The sequence below is a fragment of the Herpailurus yagouaroundi genome, unplaced genomic scaffold, assembly GCF_014898765.1.
Source record: "Herpailurus yagouaroundi ecotype Mexico unplaced genomic scaffold, PumYag 159, whole genome shotgun sequence".
NCBI lineage: Eukaryota > Metazoa > Chordata > Mammalia > Carnivora > Felidae > Herpailurus > Herpailurus yagouaroundi.
In genome coordinates this window covers 6,645,798-6,665,647 of record NW_024412400.1, presented here as the reverse complement: position 1 = coordinate 6,665,647, position 19,850 = coordinate 6,645,798, and the positions used below count along the sequence as shown (strand labels likewise).

At 59.6% G+C, this 19,850-nt stretch overlaps 1 protein-coding gene across 9 annotated transcripts in view; it reads left to right on the top strand.

Annotated features, from left to right (window-relative positions):
- The window catches only part of SCN5A (sodium voltage-gated channel alpha subunit 5), a 92,741-nt gene that overhangs the window by 22,391 nt on the left and 50,500 nt on the right, over nt 1–19,850 (top strand). For 5 of the 9 annotated variants that reach the window (XM_040479825.1, XM_040479823.1, XM_040479818.1 and 2 more), the window contains exons 4-10: nt 3,161–3,250; nt 4,552–4,680; nt 11,463–11,554; nt 14,887–15,117; nt 16,800–16,863; nt 18,254–18,395; nt 18,926–19,123. In XM_040479825.1, the coding sequence (XP_040335759.1) occupies nt 3,161–3,250; nt 4,552–4,680; nt 11,463–11,554; nt 14,887–15,117; nt 16,800–16,863; nt 18,254–18,395; nt 18,926–19,123 (946 nt within the window). Of the gene's footprint in view, nt 1–3,160; nt 3,251–4,551; nt 4,681–11,236; nt 11,329–11,462; nt 11,555–14,886; nt 15,118–16,799; nt 16,864–18,253; nt 18,396–18,925; nt 19,124–19,850 lie in introns of all 9 variants that reach the window. The other 4 variants (XM_040479824.1, XM_040479822.1, XM_040479820.1 and 1 more) reach the window with 1 other exon arrangement.

Here is a 19,850-nt window from a genome sequence, read left to right as displayed (position 1 = left end):
AGCTCTTGTGATTCGCCACCCTGGGACCCAGGCCCCGGCTGTCTGGCTCTTCCCCAAGCCTTGATGCTGGAGTTCAGCTCACCTATGTCTGTTCAGCCAAGTCTTCTGGTCCAAGGCAGCCTGTCCACCCTGCTGTTCTCTGCCAAGGGGCCTTTCCTTCACTCTAGCGAGATGGGTGAGAGGGGTCCCCCCAGTCAGCCCGCCGTGCTTCACCTCCACCGGATGCGCCGCTGGATTGCTGAAAGAACCCTGCCCAGCCGTGGGTGCCTGTCTAAATGACTCCTCCAGGAAGCCTTCCTGCCCGGCCCGGCCAGAGGCGGGTGTCGTTTCTCATAACGTCCTATCTCGGAGCTCTTCAGACGCCTCCCTGTCTCCCACCCGGGGCCAGGCACACATGCTCCTTAGGTCTGTTCTTTAAAATGGCAGCTAATTGCGATCCTCCCCCCGGGTGGCAGTCTGCTCCCACTTTACAGAGCCCGTCACTCATTGGCTTACTGCCCTGAGAATGGCAGAAGCCAAGTGTGGGGTAGCATTCCCCCTTGGCGGGTGGGGACCTGAGACAGCCCTTCAGGCTGGACCCTCGGTGTCGTCATGCAGAGACAGGGCAGCCGGGCTCAGCGTGGGGGGCTCTCTGCTGGGCCAGCCGGGGCTCCAAGCCAGGCTGTGCATTGACCAGCTTTGCACCGGTCGTCTGTGGCTGCCGCAAGGAATTACCACAACCGTAACGGCTTAAAACAACAGAAACTCATCATCTTCCGGTTCTGGAGGTCAGAAGTCCGAGAAGTTCTCACTGAACTCCAATCAGGGTATCAGTGGGGCTGGTTCCTCTCTGGAGGCACCAGGGAGAATCTGTTTCCTAGTCATTCCCGGTTTGTAGAGGCTGCACGGACCCCTTGGCTTGTGGCCCCTCCATGTGCAAAGCCAGCAACCGCTGGTGGCGTCTTTCCCACCTGGCTCCTGTGTCCCTCTTCCACTTAGAAGGACCCTGTGCTGACTTTGGGCCCACCCAGACAATCCAGGGTAATCTCCCATCTCAAGACCCCTAATTTAATCATACCCACAAGGTCCCTTTGGCCATAGAAATTAACATTCGTGCTTGTCAGGGATGAAGATGTGGTTGTCTGGGTGGTGGGGGGTGGAGGGCTGCGGTTCTACCTGCTGTAGTCACTAGCAGCCTAGCCTTGTGCCTCAGTCTCCCCCCGTACAAAAGGGAGACCAAATCCCCCCTCATAGAGTTGTGGGGAGAATTGAATTCGTTAATGGTTGGTCACAGAGAGCAGAGCCTGGCCCCTAGGAAGGGCTCAATAAATATTTGCTCTTTAGGGTCGTTCCTTTCATATTCCGGCAGTCACCTGGGATCCCCAGTAGTGGATCCGTGGGGGTGAGTAAAGCTGTCTGAGGGGCGAGTTACCTGCCCAGTAAGGAAAGCCTTGGCACAGAGCCAGGGTGTGGGGAACGTATGCATGTGTCAGGGAGGAGGAGTTAGGCTCAGCCCTGGAGACCTGAACACAGGCAGAGGGTTGGGCAGCTGTCGGGCTGAGGGACATCCCTCCCCCACCCCCCACCCCCCACCCCACCCCCATCCCTGGAGGGCTGTCCTCCCACCAGGGAGGAATCAGGACTTCCTGGAGCCAAGGCTCTGAGCTGAAAGGCTCTGCTTTAACTAAGGGAGATTCCCAAAGCCTGATCTTCTTTTACCTCAGGTGAGAAATTGGAGAATTCATTATAAACTGGGGGTGGGCCTTGGGGTGCTATTTCCTAGTCCCCTAGATTCCCTAGACGACTAGAAGCGCCGAGGGCTCGCACCTAGATTCTCCGAGAGGCCTCCCTCGCCTCCCCTCCCTCCCCAGCTGGGGCAGCGCCACACTCCCCCCGCAAGTCAGCACCCCAGCTCAGCCCAGTCTCCAGTCTGACTGCACCAGGCTCCGGCTCAGACCTTGCAAAAGGGTGGAGCTCTACTGGAGAGGAAAGAGGCAGGCCCCGAGGGCTCAATTACTTCAGCTCCCCGGCAGCCCGTGGGGATCCTGGGGATCGCAGGCGGCCAGCTGCTGCATGCAGGGCTGGGGCCGGGTCGTGAGTCTGGGGGCAGCCAAAGGGAGCCGCGGTCTCAGCCTCTCTTCTTTGGCTGGGGAGGGAATTTGTGAGAGTACCAGAGTGTCCCTGCTCTGGATCAGGCCCCTTGGGGGTGCCCTAGCCCTTAAGCGGCCCAGGGCCTGCCCCTTGCTCCTCCATAGGCCTTGCAGAGGTGAGAGAGACCGTGGAGCTTAGTTACAGCTCCCTCCAGCTTGACACAGCAGAGAAGTAGCCAGAAGGTCGGGGATCACCCAAGGCCTGCGGCAGTTCAGTTCAAGGCCAAGGGCCCAGAAGGATGCCCAAGACGCAGTCCCAACATTTGAGGAGCTTCCCTTCTCCTGGGGAACAGATGGACATTGCTATTTTGGGAGCAACCACACACGAAAAGAGATGCCCAATGCCCTGGGGGTGCAGAGGCTGCAGCCACCACGTAGTCAGAGCAGGCTGCTCAGAGGGGGTGCTCCTGCTCAGAGGGGGTGCTCCTGCTGAGGAGTTTCTTGACAAAGGAGGAGGGCACTAGGTGGAGTGTGTGCAAAGGCAGGAAGCAGTTCGAGAAGCCGTCACCTGCACCCTCGGGCAGTGTGTCCTGATGAGGTATGTGAGTTTTCGCAGCCGAACGTTCCTTCAGCGAAATCCTAGGCCAAAGGCGAAAGGCCTTTGGGGCAGTGGGGGAGAGACCTGGGAGCCCCACTGCCAGGGTCTTCCTCTCCCCCCAGCCGTGGCTCCCGAGGAACAGTTTATAAATCCCACCTCCCTGTCACTCCGACGCGGCCCTGGGTGAAAGCCTCTGTGGTCTGGGTGTCTTCCTCCCTGCCCTCCAGGATGGACCCTCCATGGAACTCTACTAAGGGTGCGGTGTCAGCTGCCGGGTCCCTGGGGGGGGCTGCGGGGAGGGGAGGGGACAGGACCCGCCTCGGTGGGAAGAGGCCGGCAGGGACTGGCACAGCCCCAGTGTGTCCCCCTCGGGGCCCCCGCCTCATCGATCTGGTGGCACCGGCCTGGCGGTGACAACCCCAGGGGCAGGACCCTCAGGTGGGAGTGGCCCGGCCGGCCCCCTGCACGTGGCTTTCCTTGACCTCCGCGCCACATTCTTCAATATGCTCATCATGTGCACCATCCTGACCAACTGTGTGTTCATGGCCCAGCACGACCCCCCGCCCTGGACCAAGTATGTTGAGTGAGTATCTTCAGGGCCTCTCCAGCCGGCCCCTCCCTCCCTTCCTTCCCAGCCCCTACAGGGGCCCCTGAAGTCACCCCAGAAGTCGCCCGAGGGACTTGCCCACCTGGAGGGTCCTTGGCCCAGCCCCTTCCTTCTCTGGCCCCTCTTGGTCCTGCTGACTTCTGCCCTTGAGCTGTGTCGTCAGGGGAGGAAGCCCTCCGGGTTAGCAAAGTGGGAGATTCCTCCCTGACCCGCCCTAACAAGGACCGAGCACACTGGGGAAGGCTCAGAAATAAAATCCTAATAATTTATCGAGCACTTAGCGTATGCCGGGCCCTGCCACAGAACGGTAAGCCTCGTGTGCTTTGACCCTCGGGGCAACCCGATAGGATGGGTACGGCCACTGTGCCCCTTTGACAGGAGAGGAGGCTGGGAATGGGAGGCGCACCTCGTCCGACGTGGCGTGGCTAGGGGGTGTGGCAGCCGGGCAAGGCCAGCACGGTCCCCATTTCCGCCCTCTCTGTACTGCCTCCTGTGACCGTTTGCAGTTTCAGAAAACTGCTTCTAGTCCTTTCTTCTCAAATGACAGTACCTTGCCCACAAGTTCTAAAGAGACCTAATAGGCCCTTGGGGCATTCGGTGCCGGGAAGCCTCTCTTACCAGAGTGGCTTGCCTTGCGGCTCTCTGTGTTCACACAGGACCCCCAGTGTCCTTGGTGCCTCTGGGACGAGGGAGGTCGCACCGGGGTGGGGCAGCTCCCCTTGCAGCCCGTGGGCCACAGCCCTGGCATCCGGGCTTTGGGATTCTGCAGCCCAGCCCACCCAGCCTCAGGTGCTACAGCCTCAGCCCCCTTTCCAAGCCCACCCTGGACCGTTGTATGCACCCTCCTGCAGGAAGTTGAGGATGGGCTGTCTCTAGCCGCGGAGGAGCCGCAGCAAGGGGGAGGGAGTGACGTGATCTGAGTGTCCTCCCAGGGCCGACCCAGCGGCCACCGTTTTCCCGGTGAGGCACATGACCCCCAGGTCTGGGGTGCAGAGGGGAGTCGAGGGTCTTCTTTGGCCAAGACAGCCAAGGGGCAAAATGGAAAGTTCAGGTGGGCACAGGGCGGGCACTCGGCAGCGCTGAAGGAGCACGTGGCTGTAGAATTGGTCCGATGTTTGGAACAAAGCTCCGGCTCACGGGGCATGGCAGAGGCCCCGGTCCGAGGGCTCCTTAAGAGAGGAGCCATCCAGGGCCCGTGGCATGCCTGTGAGGAACCTGGCCACCCTGGCCTGCGGGCTTCAGCCGCCCTGAGAAGCCTCGCCGGTCTCTCCTCCCAGGTACACCTTCACTGCCATCTACACCTTTGAGTCTCTGGTCAAGATTCTGGCTCGAGGGTTCTGCCTACACGCGTTCACCTTCCTTCGGGACCCATGGAACTGGCTAGACTTCAGTGTGATTGTCATGGCGTAAGTACCTTGCTCTCTGGGCCGCGCCGTGCCACGCCAGGCCACAGAGAGGGTCGTGTGCACCCTCCCTGGCCCCCGACCGCCGGGCCCTCTCGGCCCCCTACTCCAGTCCGGGTAGAGCTTTGCAAGTTCTGTAGAGCAGCCCATCTCACTGCTGTGGCAAGAGGAAGACAGGACGGACGCCCTGAGCTCATCCTGGTGGGCGTGGCGGGCAGGCTTACGGGCGCCCCTGTGGCCCCGTGGCAGCCAGGGACATCATTAAGCTTCAGGCGTAGCATCCTCTGCCCTTTCCACCAAGGGAAACCGGTGTTACAGCCCCAAATCTCTGAGCCACTGTGAACAATGACCTGGATTCCCCAGGGATTAAGAATGAATCAGCAGGAAAGAGAAGGAGCCTGGAGAAGTGACCGGGCATCCCCAGGAGCCCGTGCCAGGCACACCAGTGCTGTCTCCACTCGGAGACTCCCCATGTGGCACGTTCTAAGGCACCGGTCACTGACATGATCCAAGGGATCCTCACACCGGCCAGAGAGGTATCGCAGATGGGGATTCCTTGTCCCCATTTGACAGATGAGAAAACAGGTGCCAAGGACACACAAGGAGCCTTCCAGAGAGTGAGTGGGAATATCCGTGGCCCTGCTGCCGTGCAGGCTGGGGCCTCACTTCTCTGTCTAGAAAGAGACCCTCGCTGAGGCTGGGCTGACGCGTTCCACTCGGGGTGTGCCGGCAACGGATGCTGTGTTCTGGTGGGGGTGGCTGATCAGGGCGGGCCTCCTGGGCAGAAGTCGTGGCCCGGGCTCGGTCCTCAAGCCCTTTCTGAAAGCCTGATGTGCGCGCAGGACCCCGTGTGCCCAGGCCTGGGCACCACACCTTGGCAGGAAGCAGAGCCTCCACTCCCCAACTTTTGGAAGCACAGTGTTGGCCCGGCTGGAATCAAAAGTTCAGTTCAGCGCCCACCTTCTCAGATTCCCAGATTTACCGCATCCGCCCGTTCGCGACAAGGTCCACTTCGCCCCGGATATGAGCAGTCCTGCTGTCAGCTCAGCCATGCCATGGGGAAGGGAGGGGAGAGTGGGCAGCCGGACCCTGCTGATGGGGCACTTTCCAGCTAGCTGGAGAGTCTGGTGGTTAGAAAATGCATCAGGACCTGTGTTTCTAGGTGCATTGCTTGCAGACCGACTCCAGCTCACCAGTTTACAGGTAGGGGAACTGAGGCTCAGAGAGATGCTGCCCCTTGCCCAAAGCCAGTGTAGACCTCGGCCTGGGCAGAGCTGAGTGAGCAAGGGAGAGTGTAGTGGGGGAGGAGGCAGCACGGCAGGGGACAGCCGTGTGGCTTTGCAGGCCATCGTGCGAGCCCCGGGGCGTGGGAGCCACGGGCAGTTGAGAGGAGGGAGTGACGTGAGCTAAGCTACATTTAAAAACATTTTTTTAATGTTTATTTTATATTAGAGAGAGAGAGAGAGAGAGAGAGTGCAAGCAGGGCGAGCGAAGCAGGCTCCGGGCTCTGAGCTGTCGGCCCAGAGCCCCGATGTGGGGCTCGAACCCCCAAACCCCAAGCTCATGACCTGAGCCAAAGTCAGATGCTTAACCGACTGAGCCACCCAGGGGCTCCCTGAACTACATTTTATAAGTTCACCCGGAAGCTGGGGGGCTGTTTCAGTAGCTGGGACTGAAGGTTTAAGTAGAAGAGCTGAGGAACATAGATTCTGGATGTACTTCAAGGGCTGAAAGGAGACCCCAAGGTGGTTTCGGTTTGGGCAGCTGGGTGAACAGGGTTACCGTTTGTTAAAATGGAGGGTGAAGGGAGGAGCTGACTGAGGGAGGGAGGAAATCAAGAGTCCAGATCAGAATGCATTAAGTTTGAAAGCAGCCAGGGTGAGATATGGAGCAGGCAACTGGATATTCCGGTCTGGAGATCAGGAAAGAGGTCCAAGGTGGAGGTATATATTTAGAAGCCATCAGGGTGCAGATGATACTTGCAGCCGGGAGACCAGATGAATCATCTAGAGTGAGCATGGCTGGGGAAGGGACAGCGCCTGGGGACCACACCATGGGACGCTCCAGCATCTCGAGGTCAAGAAAGAAGGGGTAAGAAAAGGAGCCTGGAGGGCACTGCCAGAGGGAGTGGAGGAAAGCCTGGACAGAGGACTGTCCCGAAAAGCCAGCTGAGGAGCGTGACTCCACTTGAAAGAAGCCCCGAGAAGGCTGAGGAAGGTGAGATCCACGGCAGGACCGTTGCAGTCCACGACGTGACACCGCCGATGACCGTGACAGCATTGATGGCCTTGGCCAGAGGAGTGAGGGGACATACGCCTGATTAAACAGGGCTCAAGAGAGAGTAGGGCACGTATAGACATCCACCTTGTGGGGTTGGCTATAAACAGGACTGAACATAGGATGCTGGCTGGGCTTGGGGAGACGGGCAGAGGAGCACGAGTAAAGAAGGGAGGTGTCTTTGTAAGGGGGTGTGCATGATCCGGGGGCGGGGGGGGGGGAAGGGAAGCTTGGCAATGGAGGGGGATGCGTCGCAGGAGCAAAGCCCTTGAGCTGGCCCAAGGGCTGGGAGTCCAGGGCCCAGGTGGAGTAGGGCACTGGCCTTAAGAGCCGGGAGGGCAGAGTTTCAGACGGATTGGTAGAGTCGGTGATGAGAGAAGAGGAATTTCTATTTTCTCCACGGTGAGAAGCGGGATCAGCAGCTGAGAACCCAGAGTGGGGAAGAATGTCTGTGGTTTGAGGAGAGAGGGAGCCCTCTCCACGCAGAGCTGAGACGTTGCACTGACTTGGGAAGGGGGTGGGATTCCCATGCCAGGCCCAGGCCCCGGGGTGCCCTGTGGGAGGCGGGCAGCGATCCATGGGCCCCCTGAGGGCCTGGTGTCACAGGAAGGGGGGCTTTGGCAGGACAGGACACGGCATCTGCGTGAGTCTTTCCGACCTTCCCATCCTGGAGCCCGAACAGGACTGTGTCACAGCAGCCGTGCTCCCAGACCCTGGGTGTCTTGTTTGACAGTGGGAGCCAGGCTTTGGCCTGTCTTCAGCCCATGTCTCTGGGAGATGCTCTGCACGACCTCGGGCCTTTAGCAAGTCCTGCTGCCTCGTCTCATGAGAGAATCTCGGTCTCGACCCCCGCCCCCAGGACACTGCCTCTTCCGCTTGGCATCATAGAGCAGCTAGGTGTGCCTCACCGAGGCCTGCCTGCCTCCCCTCTGTACCGGGGGCCAGCGGTGACAAAGCAGAACGGAGCCTCAGAGGCCAGCAGGCTATTTCCAAGTTCCTGAGCACGTCACAGAAATGGCACTCACTTCCCCTGGGGCCGCATGGGCCCACCGGAATGTCAGGTTTCTGCTCCGGGCTGGATTGGCCTGGCAGCTTTGAATGACGGCGGTTCTGCCTCATGAAACAGGGACTGCCGTGGTGATGCAGCGGCATGCATCCTGCCACAGCCAAAGGGGTTCGGGAACGTGGGGCTCCCAGGATAATCAGAGGAGCCTTGGGTGGCGGAAATGTTGGGATCAATGAGACTCCCCATCCTCCGTGGTGCAGATGGGGAACTGGGGCTCCGAGGGAGCCTACCACTTGCCCCAAATTATGAAATGAGTCAGCAGCAGTGCGGGAACTAAAACCAGGTCTCCTTACTGGAGAGGCACGGAGGTCTGATGTTTCCGGCCAGGTTTCCACCTGATCCCTCCCTCACTCGGTGTAGAGGCTGTGGGAGGGTCCGGGTTGCCGGGAAGCCTGCCAGGCGACCCCCTCCCCCCCCCCCACCCCGGGCCAGAGTTCTTCCCGCTGCCCCTCCGGGCTGGGCATTACCTGCCAGTTAGCACAGCCTCCTACCTCCTGGGGTTGTTATGGAAACCGAACCTGGAGGGGAAGGGAGGCAGGGCAGAGAGGAGAGGGTGGGATCTACCTCTGCCCAGCAGCAGCCCGAGCTGGGGTTGTCTGCATCGATAGGAGGGCTACACCGGAAGGTGGGGGTGGAGCGGGAGGGGGGGCCAGGGGGGGCCCTTGCTCTCGGTTCCTCAGCTTCCAAAAGGGCATCCCCCTGCCCTCGGGCTGGTGTGCCAGCGGGAACCCTCACCCAGCGTCCTCTGCTCTTTCAGGGCCCACGATCACCACCCCAGTTGGCTGCCCCTGCCCGGCAACGTGGCCAGAGCCCAAAGAATAGAGTGGCTTGGAGAAACGCTTTGCCGGGCTCACAGGGGCAGAGCTGTACCCCCAACCCGGCCACTGATGAGCCTGGCCCTTTGCCAGACACAGGGTCTCTCACCACACACCTCGGGGCCCCGAGAGAGGCCTCGTTGGAGGTCTAGGGCCCCCCCATGGGACACAGCCAGGCAGAAGGAGTGGGGGCACATAAAAGGGACAGCAGCCCCCCATGTCATAGACGCGGCCAGAGACACGCAGAGCCCTCACCCAGCCCCACGTCTCGCCTTCGAGACTTCCTTCTCAGGATCGCTCTCCCACACGTGGGCTGCCCTCACAGACACACGGCCACCAGCCCCGCTCCCTCTCCCAGCCCCTCGGCCGGCCTTAAGCCTGCCGGGAGGGAGCACACGCCTCGGGATCTTGGCTCCTCTGTGCTCAGTACCAGCTGCTGAGGAGGCAGACGATGAATGGAGGGCGAGCCTGGGGGTGTGGGGACGGCGGGACAGGCACAGACAGGCAAAATCCAAGCTTCGCACAGACAGGGCTTCCCTGGAGACGCGGGGGGACACGCGGGACCTGTAAGGGACGAGAGCGGAGACGCAGGGACCGTTGGCTCTCTCCGATCTGCACGGCACTTTGCTCACTCCCCGTGACCAGAAGAGACAACCTCGAAGCCCGTGTCCTGGGCAAGAAGAGCTTTTGGCCCCGGCCCCGCTCACTTGTCCGGCAGCAGGAAATGGGGCCCAGAGCCACCGGCAGGCGAACCCGTGCATTCCACGTGATGGCCACCCCAGCCGCATTGTGAACCCGACGGGCTTGTGGCAGCACCACATCTGGATGGAGAGTCCAAGCCTGAGAGGAGAATGGGGGGCAGAGGTTTGGGGCTGTGCGTCATCACGGAGAATGGAAGTAAAGAGGGAGCTTGGACCAAACGAATAGGTGTAGCTGGGCCAGAACAGGGGAGGTGACGTCTACTCCGCATCGGATGTTGGGGCTGCCTCTGATTGCCGCGCCAGAGAAAGATTTACAAGCCGAGGTAGCTCCAGGGGGCGGCACCGAAGCCACACCACCGAAGGGGTCTGGTGTAGCCAGAGGGCAAGCTCTGAGACTGTGTCTGCTGACTTCCCGTCTCCGAAGGGATGTGGTGAGTTAAGGAGGGAGCAGGCACGGGAAGATGGGAGGGAAGCTGGTGTGAACCTAGCGTCCGAGCTGGACCAGGCGGGACCCGCTGGCTCCAGGACTGTGCCCTGACACAGCCGACCGAGTCCTTCCCTGCCGACACCCACAGCCCGGAAGCAGATACAGAAGCTCTGAGCGAGTGGAGGGGCCTGGAGGTCCAGACTGGCGGACTGATTCCAGCCGCACTATCAGCCCACCCTTGACACTCACCTGGCCTCGCTGGCCTGCCATCCTGGGTCTGATGGCACTCAGCCACCAGGTCAGACACGCTTGGTTAAAAATCAGATATCCTGAGTTCCCCGTCCTTTGTTAAACATCAGACACCGTCGCTTAAATGTCAGATACCCTGGATGTGAACTCTTTGGTTAAATATCACAAGTCGCTTGCCAAGGTCCCGACGGCCCTGGTCACACACCGTCCACACAGCTCTTAGACTCCCTGGTCACGTGGCCCATCCACGCATGCCCTCACACTCTGCTTGGGCAGTCCCCTGCCCCCCAGAGACCGACTCCTTCCCCCTGCGCCTGTGAGGACCACGCACGGATGTCTGTCCAAGCTGTAGGTAGGATGGCCTCCGTCACCCGGCCCTGCCGAGTGTCCCTCCGGCCCAAGCAGACCTAGAAGGCTGCTCGCTCCTGAGGTCGCTCCTCCTGTGAAGACCCAGGGTCATCCTTGGGAGTCTCCGGAGGTCTTGGGGTGAGACTTGAGGGGGCCTCGGCCCTCAGAGATGCTGCTGTGCCTCCATGATGATCTCAGCCAGGACCCGAGGATCCCACGGCTCAAGGCAGCCAGGCACCAGCTGATCACAGATCCCAGAAGATGTCGAACAAAACCAGGACCAGAAACTGGGCTCCCCTGTCACCTGGCCTGATACCCTGGAAAATGGTTTCCCTATCCACCCTGCTGTGTCCTCAGCCTCAGACCCTGCCGTGTGGCTTCGTGTCGGCATCCCCAGTGGCATGGACAGTGAGGCAGGGTAGTCGCCTCCTGGGGCCGGTTACGGGACCGTCACCGAGAGAGCCGCCTCCTGTGTGGGGCTTCCCGTGTGGACATCCTTAAGTCACCTCACCGAGGTCCTGGCGTCAGGAGGGTTGAAATGAGGAGGAAAGCTGGAGGGAGCCCTGGGCCATCCGGAGCCCTCCCTGTGGGAGGGGGAGAAGGGAGCGGGCTGGTGGGGGAGGGCCGGCTGAGATGCTGCTTTGTAATCCCCAATAACTGTGGTTTGATTCTGCAGGTATGTATCAGAAAATATAAAACTAGGCAATTTGTCGGCTCTTCGAACTTTCAGAGTCCTGAGAGCTCTAAAAACTATTTCAGTTATCCCAGGTAAGATGCCCAGGTTTGCCTCTCAGATCTCAGCTACAAGTGACTCTCTCTCTGTCTCCCCTCCCTCCCTCCCAACCGTGTGTCTCCTATTGGCCTGTTGTCACTGTCTTGTGTGTGACTTTCCCTTGTTACAGATACACAACTGAATTTGTGGACCTGGGCAATGTCTCGGCTTTACGTACCTTCCGAGTCCTCCGGGCCCTGAAAACTATATCAGTCATTTCAGGTGAAAATCAGGTTAAACGCCAAGGCTGGAGGGACACACTCAGGCCTTCCCAGCCACCCGGGGGCCAAGGCAACCATTGGGAAGGCCCCTCCGAATGTGCCTGTCACCAGAATACCTTTCCCAGAGCTTGGATGGGGGGGGGCTGTCGGCGGCGGATACGGCTTTCCCCTCAAAGCCTCACAAAGCTTCTTTGGGGCTACCCACCCCGGCAAAGCCCACCTTCACGGATGCCAGGGGGGCACACGGCACCCCTGGCAGGTCCTGCATTGAACCCAAATTCTTCCCGAGATAGTGATGTCCTTCCCAAAGTGAACTCAGTGCTTTGAATAGCTAAAAGCTTGTATATGAATTGCTTCCACCTGAAGCATCGTCCTCCAATAAGGAAACAAAAAAACTGGATTTGAGAGAAACCGCGCACACACACACACACACACACACAGCCAAAAAGGAAAACTCAGGGCTGAGTGCCCGGTCTGACATTGTGCCCCCTCTGGTGACATAGCAGCCACCGCCGCTGCAGCCTCCTTTTGTGAGACAGAGTGTACTCTGTGGACAGGTGTCATCGGGCCTTGGCGTCTAACAGCCCTCACTGCATGGTGCGGTAGAGGTTTAGCAAACCGTGCATGGTAGCCTCAGGAAGAAATTCTCCTCGACAGATGTTGGCAATTGTACCCGGGAAATCTAAGCCCGGATGGCCTCCCTAGAAAGCCAAGCCACCCCATCCATCCAGGAAGGCTCTCAAGAGGCTTATGATGATTTCATAGCCCAGAGGGCAGTGCCCAGAGGTTCCTTCCAGGGCCTTTTCTGGATGCAGCCACAATCAGAACTGGAGAAGGCACTTGGTTTAAGAAGGCAGCTAGAGACAGGTTGGATGCCACTGATCTGGGGAGGTATCAGAGCCGAGGGTAGAAGTAAGTGAACCAGATGGTCGCGTCCATTGCTGATTTGGAAAGCCGTACGTCCTGGGCCCTTGATCTGGGCCCATGGAGCCGTAGCGGCCCCCAGGGAGGCAGGGGCCCTGCTCTGAGCAACCTGGAGGAGTTCAGACTCTCCTTTGGTGGGGCTAATTACCTTATAGGAGGATCCCCACTTATGCTGGGTTCAAACTGAGCCTCTGAGTGCTCCTCCTGGCCTCTGAACCCCATGGGATGTGCACAGGGCCTCTTGTTGCCATGCTCCCCGCAAGTGGCCCAGACTCCTGCTAAGAGCCAGTAGCAGGTGGGGCGGTCTGCGCTCAGTGCACGGAGCCACCTCCATGGGGACAGGCATTGTCATTGGCCTCGGCACCCACATTCATGCTCAGAAGCCTCAGGGCCTGTCCTCCGGGGTCCCAGGGACAACCTCGCATCACATACCCACAAGATTCGAGAAGCACACTGACCACGGCAGTTGAGAAAAGGCAAGTTCCAGTCTGTTTTATAAGAAAGGCTAGCAGAGGAAAATAGTTCTCAGTCCTGGGGAAAAGGAGGAAGCCTGCCAACCTCAACTCCGCCCCACCAGGACCTCTTCGAGGCATCCAGCAATCCAGTGAGACAGCAGGCAACAGACTCTGAATGTGGCCATTAGAAAAATGCTGTGGTCAGCATTATGGAAGGCTCCCTGGAGGAGGTCCCCTGAGCCGAGGCTTAAAGAGCCTTGGCCCTCTCCAGACCTCGGTCTCCTCTCCCACAAAATGGGAATGAAATCGGAACAGTTGGGGCTCTTTGCCCAGCCTGTTAGAACCTCGGTGGCAGGAGAGTTTCCCAGTTGATCCCCGGGACTCTTCCCTTCCTGGGTCTTTTCAGAAAGAAGTCCATTGCTTCATTGGACTCATTCTTGCTGCAAGTGAACTCTGTCATCAATGACAACTATTTAAAGGACTGGATCCTGTGCCTCACCAACTGATTGTCCACACGGACACCATGTCCACAGACCAGGAGGTGCTTTGCTGGGCCTTGAACTGGATGCTCTGGACCAAAGATATTTTAGCCTAACAGCTGAGGTAGGGTCCAGTCTGGGTGTGCAGGTTGCTGCCCACTACCCCTTGCTCTGTGCCCCCCGCCACATACACAACGGGCAGGGTCCCCGGGCCCGGTGAGCAGGACCAGAGCGCGCTCACTGAGGTGTCCCAGAACCTCTGCTAGAGGTGAGGGGTGCTGGGCGACAGCACGGGGACCCACCTCCACCACTCCAGGCCCGGACCCCCGCAAGGTCCGCGCCTGCCCGGGGCGGTTGCCAACATCTGCCAGGACGATTTCCACAGAGCACGCTGAGAGCCTCTGAGCTGTGGGCAGGCGGCAGCTCCAGTGGCACGGTGGGAGGGCTTCCTCTCCCCCTCTCCCGTTTGCCCCTCGCTGCCTCCCTGTCTCGAGGTCATGGGCACAGCAGCTGTGGGCACGGCCACCACGGGTGCTCCTAACATATTAACCGGCTGGACGACGGACGGATGGAGCTTAATCTGAGATCTGGCCGCTTTGATGCGGGGTGGGGAGTGGGGGTGGGAGGCAGGGCCCTGCTGCTGGCGGAGAAGCCCCCTCACTCCCGATGCTCGGCTCGAACTTGTCATAGGACAGTAGCTCGGTGTCAGACCAAAGGCGTCTACACGTGCTGTTCTGTCACCTCGCTGTGTGGTGCTGGCTTCTGCAGGGAGCTGGGCCGTGCAACTAACGTGTCACGGCCTCTTGGCTTTGGGGGAATGGGATGCATGGGGTTGGGTCCCAGAGGGACAGGGCAGAGGAGGAAAATGCAAATTAAGTCAGCCCCTTTCTTGTCCATGAACCTTTCCCATGGCCAGGACAGACCCCTTAGGACATGACCCACCATGACCTTGCCACACCTCTTGACAGCCCCCCATCCACCATGCACACACCACATTCCTCTGTGTCTCTCTATCTCCGGGATCAAGGCTGATGCCTTTCCATCGCCCTGGAATGGGCCTGGACCTCCCACGGGTTACCTTTAACTGTCCTTCCCAAGGGTCACATTTAAAGGACAAGGCCTCGCATACCTTGGGACCAGCCAGATGGGGACAGGCTTTGGGGTTTTCTTCCTCAAGAAACCAGCATTTCCTACACCCGTTTCATATATGGCTAGTGAAAAGCGAAACGAACGGGGCCCTCTGAAAATACAAGGCCAGACTGGACTTCTGCCCTGGGGGAATCAGGGCAGAATCTCAGTCGTGGAGGAAATGGGGGTTTGGGTCTGGAAAGCCCGAAAGAGGCTTGCCTCACCTGCCCCCACCTCAGGATTGCCCATCTGGCCCAGCACCCCCTCAGGCCTGGCCCCCACCCGATGGAGCGGGGAGCACGGTGCCCGTGGGTGACCCCGCCCCCTGCTCGTTCTTGCCTCCCCAGGTCTGAAGACCATCGTGGGGGCCCTGATCCAGTCCGTGAAGAAGCTGGCCGATGTGATGGTCCTCACGGTCTTCTGCCTCAGTGTCTTCGCCCTCATCGGCCTGCAGCTCTTCATGGGCAACCTGAGGCACAAGTGTGTCCGCAACTTCACGGCACTCAACGACACCAACGGTTCCGTGGAGGCCGACGGCCTGGTCTGGAAGTCGCTGGACCTCTACCTCAACGACCCAGGTGAAGGCTTGGTCTGTGGCCCAGGGAAGGGCTTTGTGAGGCCTCGCAGGCCTCGCCAGGGCCAGACCTCCCCCGGGGCCGTCAGGCCCTGCTTGATCCCCCGGAGACCCAGAGGTGTGCTCAGGATCCCAGCCCCTGCCCTTCGGACCTCCGGGAGAGGACAGAGGGGAGCAGACTTTGGGCCTGCCCTTGTGAGTTCTCAGGCTCGATGGCAAGACGCTTGAGGAACAGGACGGAGGGAGTGAGCTGGAGAGGCAGACGAGGGATGGCAGCTGCCATGGCTGGAGGTGGGACTGACCCTAGAGAATCGAGAATGGGGAGAAGACCGGCCTGCCTGCCGAGAGGAGGGGTACTGAGCTGGGGTAGCGTGTGAGGCTTCCGAAGGGAGGCCCCGCCTGCCTGACATGGGATGTTTCAGCTGACGACGGTGTTCCGTGCCAGGATGTTGATTCCATACGCGTGCCCCCCAGAACCCCGAGAGGGGGTGGGAACAAACTCGGTGATTGCACAGTTTCGTGCACGCCCCTCCTGTCGTTCCACTGATACGTGGTTTTCTGTTCTCCAGGCTGATGACTAGCACCTCTCTTACCCGGTGCCGTCAGCCTGGATCAAGGGTAGACACTGGTGCGAGGCCAGGTTCCAGGCCGCAAGGACGCCAAGGGGCATTCTGAAGTTAGGGCCTTTTCTGTACCCCAGACATCCACTCTGGAAAAAAGGAACAGACAAAAACGCAGTGACTCCATTTGCTCGCGATTCAGCTGTGGCCACATGGCAGTGGTTCTCAAACTTCCATGTGTCCCAGTCACCTGGAGGGCTCCGGAAAACGCTCGCTGCTGGGCCCCAGCCCCGGAGTTCCTGAGTCAGTAGACAGGGGCGGCACTCCGGGAAGTCACGTTGCTAACCAGGCCCCGATGGGTGCTCGATGCCGTGGGTCCGGGGACCACACTTGGAGAACTGCTGCAGAAAACTAAGGCGGGTGGTGGCGGGTGATGGGGACTGACAGACGGCCACAGAGAGGAGGGGACAGGACTGGTGGCATGTATGTCACCCGGTCCAGCCCAGCCCTGTCTGAGCAGACCGAGGCATGCCACGGTGAACGTAACAGGTATCACTTGCACCACCTGTGCACAGAGAAGTGGGCCCAGGCAGGGGTGCCTGGGTGGCTTGGTCAGTTGAGTGTCTGACTCTTGATCTCAGCTCCGGTCTTGATCTCGGGTTCGTGAGTTCAGGCCCCGAGTCAGGCTCTGCACTGGGTGTGGATCCTATTTGAAAAAAAAAAAAAAAAAAAAAAAGTGGGCCCAGACAGAGCCGGGCAGTAGCCTTCCAAGAGCATGCAGTGACTCAGCTCCTGCCTCCTGGTTCAGGGCCTCTTTTGGCCCCAGTTGTCCTCCTGAGTGGCTCAGGGCAGGGTACGGAAGAAGCTCCCTGCGGGGACTTCCTGGGTCTTCTGGGACTGTGGGGACCACTGGCAGCTGAATGTCTGAGGAGGAGCAAGAAGCAGGCCAGGGAAGCAGCTGGAATTGCCTCAGGCCTAGCCAGGCAGAGGGTCGGGGGGGTCAAGGGCAGGGGCAGAGGAGAGACCACCAGTGGTGTCTCTACCTCCCCAGAGCCCTGGGTGCCAACCGAGAACCCTGCGAGTCTGGGCCACACGTGCCCTTCACCGTCGGATGTTTCTCTTTCAGAAAATTACTTGCTCAAGAATGGCACCTCCGACGTGTTACTGTGTGGGAACAGCTCTGATGCCGGGTATGTGGCACCCATCCCCCGGAGCCACCTCACCCAGAAGGGGTGAGGTGAGGTGAGGGAGGCGGGGGCAGGGGGAGGTGTCCCCAGGCACTTTCTCAACTGACTGTGCTTTGAGTCTATGCCCTTGACCCCAGGCCTTCCCCTACCTCTGTTCCCTGCCGGAGCCCTGGTATCTTGTCCACCCCACCCCCACCACAGGGAAGACAGCTGTCAGGGGATTAAAAAAAAAAAAAAAAAAAGGCAGGGGGCTCAGATCTGCAGGGAGGGTGAACAGAGCCTACAGTGCCTCCCACCAGCCCGACCCTGGTTCCATTCCTTTCCAGAAGCCCCCCGCCCCCAGGGCCGCTCTCTTCCCCTCCAGTCTTTTACTCCCTCCCTGCCCATCTGTCCACTGGGTCTGGAGTGAGGATGGCTACCCCTCAACGGCCTACACTCTCCACCGGGACAAGCAGAGCCTACACCTGCAGGCTGAGTGTGGTGCCCAGAGATGCCCGGTGACCATGTGCAGCTCCCAGGGCCCTGGGCGTACGGGGTCTGGGTCAGCGTGACTGTGCCACAGTTGTGAGGCGAAGGGGACACACAGGCTTACCTGGCGAGGGAGGGGCTCTGTGGGGCTGCAGTCCTCCATCCCTCAGTACAAAGTTCCAGCCCTTCCTGTCCCTAAAGAGATTGTCTGGAAGGTCTTAGGACGTTAGCAAAAGGCACGGAGGCCCCTTGGCAGCAGCCTCCCACTCGCCGAGTCCCCCTTCCCCCCACCTCTACGTCTCACGCTCATGAATCCAGCCCAGCAGTCCCTCTGAGCAGAGAGGCTGTCCCATCGAGCCCTGCGAATCATCAACGTGCCTCACTCTGTCTGCGTGCGCAGTCATGCAAATGGGCATCTTCTCCAGACGTGGCCAGGCCCCAGCCCGTCCGCCCCAGAACCATCCCTCAGCCCCGTGGCCTGGCATTCGCCCTGGGCTCCGTGCTGCTCAGCCAAGCCTCCCTGCCCTCCCCCCACCGCATGCCTGCTCTGTGCCCATCTCCCTGTGGGGTAAGCAGCCAGAGGAAGAGACTTGTGAGCCAGCCCTTGGCACTTCCTCTGGGAGAGGAGAGGAAACTCAGATAGCAGCGGGGATGGTGTATTGTGTGGGCAGAAGGGAGCTGGATTTAGGCCCAGCTGAATACAGATGGGTAGGGAGAAGGGGAAGACGGTGTCCCAGGCCGGAGGCACAGCACGAAAAGTCCCGGTGTCAGGCCCGGCAGTGCGGTACCGAGTTCGTGAAACTCAGCCTCGTGAAGCAGTGGGGCCTCTGCTGGGCTGCCCAGGGAGAGGAGTCCGGCCCAGGGAGCATCTCAGGGGGAGGGGGCCCCTTACAGCATGGGACAGAGTCTGTGTGTCTGACTGCAGGACATGCCCAGAGGGTTACCGCTGCCTGAAGGCGGGAGAGAACCCTGACCACGGCTACACGAGCTTCGACTCCTTCGCCTGGGCCTTCCTCGCGCTCTTCCGCCTGATGACGCAGGACTGCTGGGAACGCCTCTACCAGCAGGTACATGGGTGCGCAGACAGCGGGGGGACACCGGGAACAGGCCAGGGGCCCACTTACAAGTGATTAGCTAGAAGTGACCCCGGCAGCTTCTCCACTGGCAAGAGTTGAGGAGGCTCAAGGAATGGGGGACAGGGATGCTTGCATCCGAGGGAGGGGGACACAGTAAGCCAAGGAACTTTCTTTTTGCTGGTGACCAGGTACCCATTCCTTCATATGGGATTCTCTGTGCTCTGTGAGTGGGACCCTTCTCCACCCTGTGTGATGGAATAGTCCCTTCCGTGGATGCAACATTTCCTCCGTTGACTGGAACATTCTGCCTCCCTCTACGGGTGGGACGCTATCCCCTGTGTGTGGGTCGTTCTTCTCTGTGGGTTAGAACACTTGCCTCTCCGGTAGAATATGCTCCATTCCCTCCCCAGGCTGTGGCCATTTGAACCCCTGGCACAGCCAGACCGGACACCTTGAAATTCCACGACCATGACCCAGAAGGGGCCCCAGTGAAGATAACCTCTCTCCCCTTACTCCCTCAGACCCTGAGGTCTGCAGGGAAGATCTACATGATCTTCTTCATGCTGGTCATCTTCCTGGGCTCCTTCTACCTGGTGAACCTGATCCTGGCTGTGGTTGCCATGGCCTACGAGGAGCAAAACCAAGCCACCATCGCTGAGACCGAGGAGAAGGAAAAGCGCTTCCAGGAAGCCATGGAGATGCTCAAGAAAGAGCATGAGGTGGGTGAGAGCAGTGCGGCCAGGAAGCCTCCAGATCAACCCCTTGCCTGACCGTGGGTGCCTGTGGGCATGACATCTGCTGGGTAAAGCTGAAACCTGTTACGTGTGGCATCTGTGGGATAAAAGGCAGGTCCTGCTGGGTGAAGCTAGTGCCTGTAAACCTGGTGCCTGCTGGGCAAAGCCGATGACCACGGGCATGGCGCCTGCTGAATAAAGCTGGGGCCTATAAGCGCAGTGCACGCTGGGTGAAGCTGCTGTCTGTGAGTGTGATGCATGCTGGGTAAAACGTGCCTGTGGGCATGGCTCCCGCTGAATGAAGCTGGTGCCTGTAAGCGTGGTGCCTGCTGGGTGAATCTGGTGTGTTTAAGTGTGGCATCTGCTGGATAAAAAGCAGTTCCTGCTGGGTAAAGCTGGTGTCTGCTGATAAAGGTATTTTATGTGAATGTGCTGTCTGGTAGGTAGAGCTTTGGTATCTAGGTAAAGACGGTGCCTGCTCATGAGGTGCCTGAGAGGTAAAAGGAGTGCCCCCCGGGTAAAGGTGGGCCCTGTGAGTGTGGTTCGTGCTGAGAGAAGCGCTCCCTATGACCGTGGTGTCTTCTGAGTGAAAGTGGTGCCTGCTGGGTAAAAATGGTGCCTGTCGGGTAAAAATGGTGCCTGCTGGGTAAAAAATGGTGCCTGTTGGGTAAACGTGGTGCCTGCTGGGTAAAAATGGTGCCTGTTGGGTAAA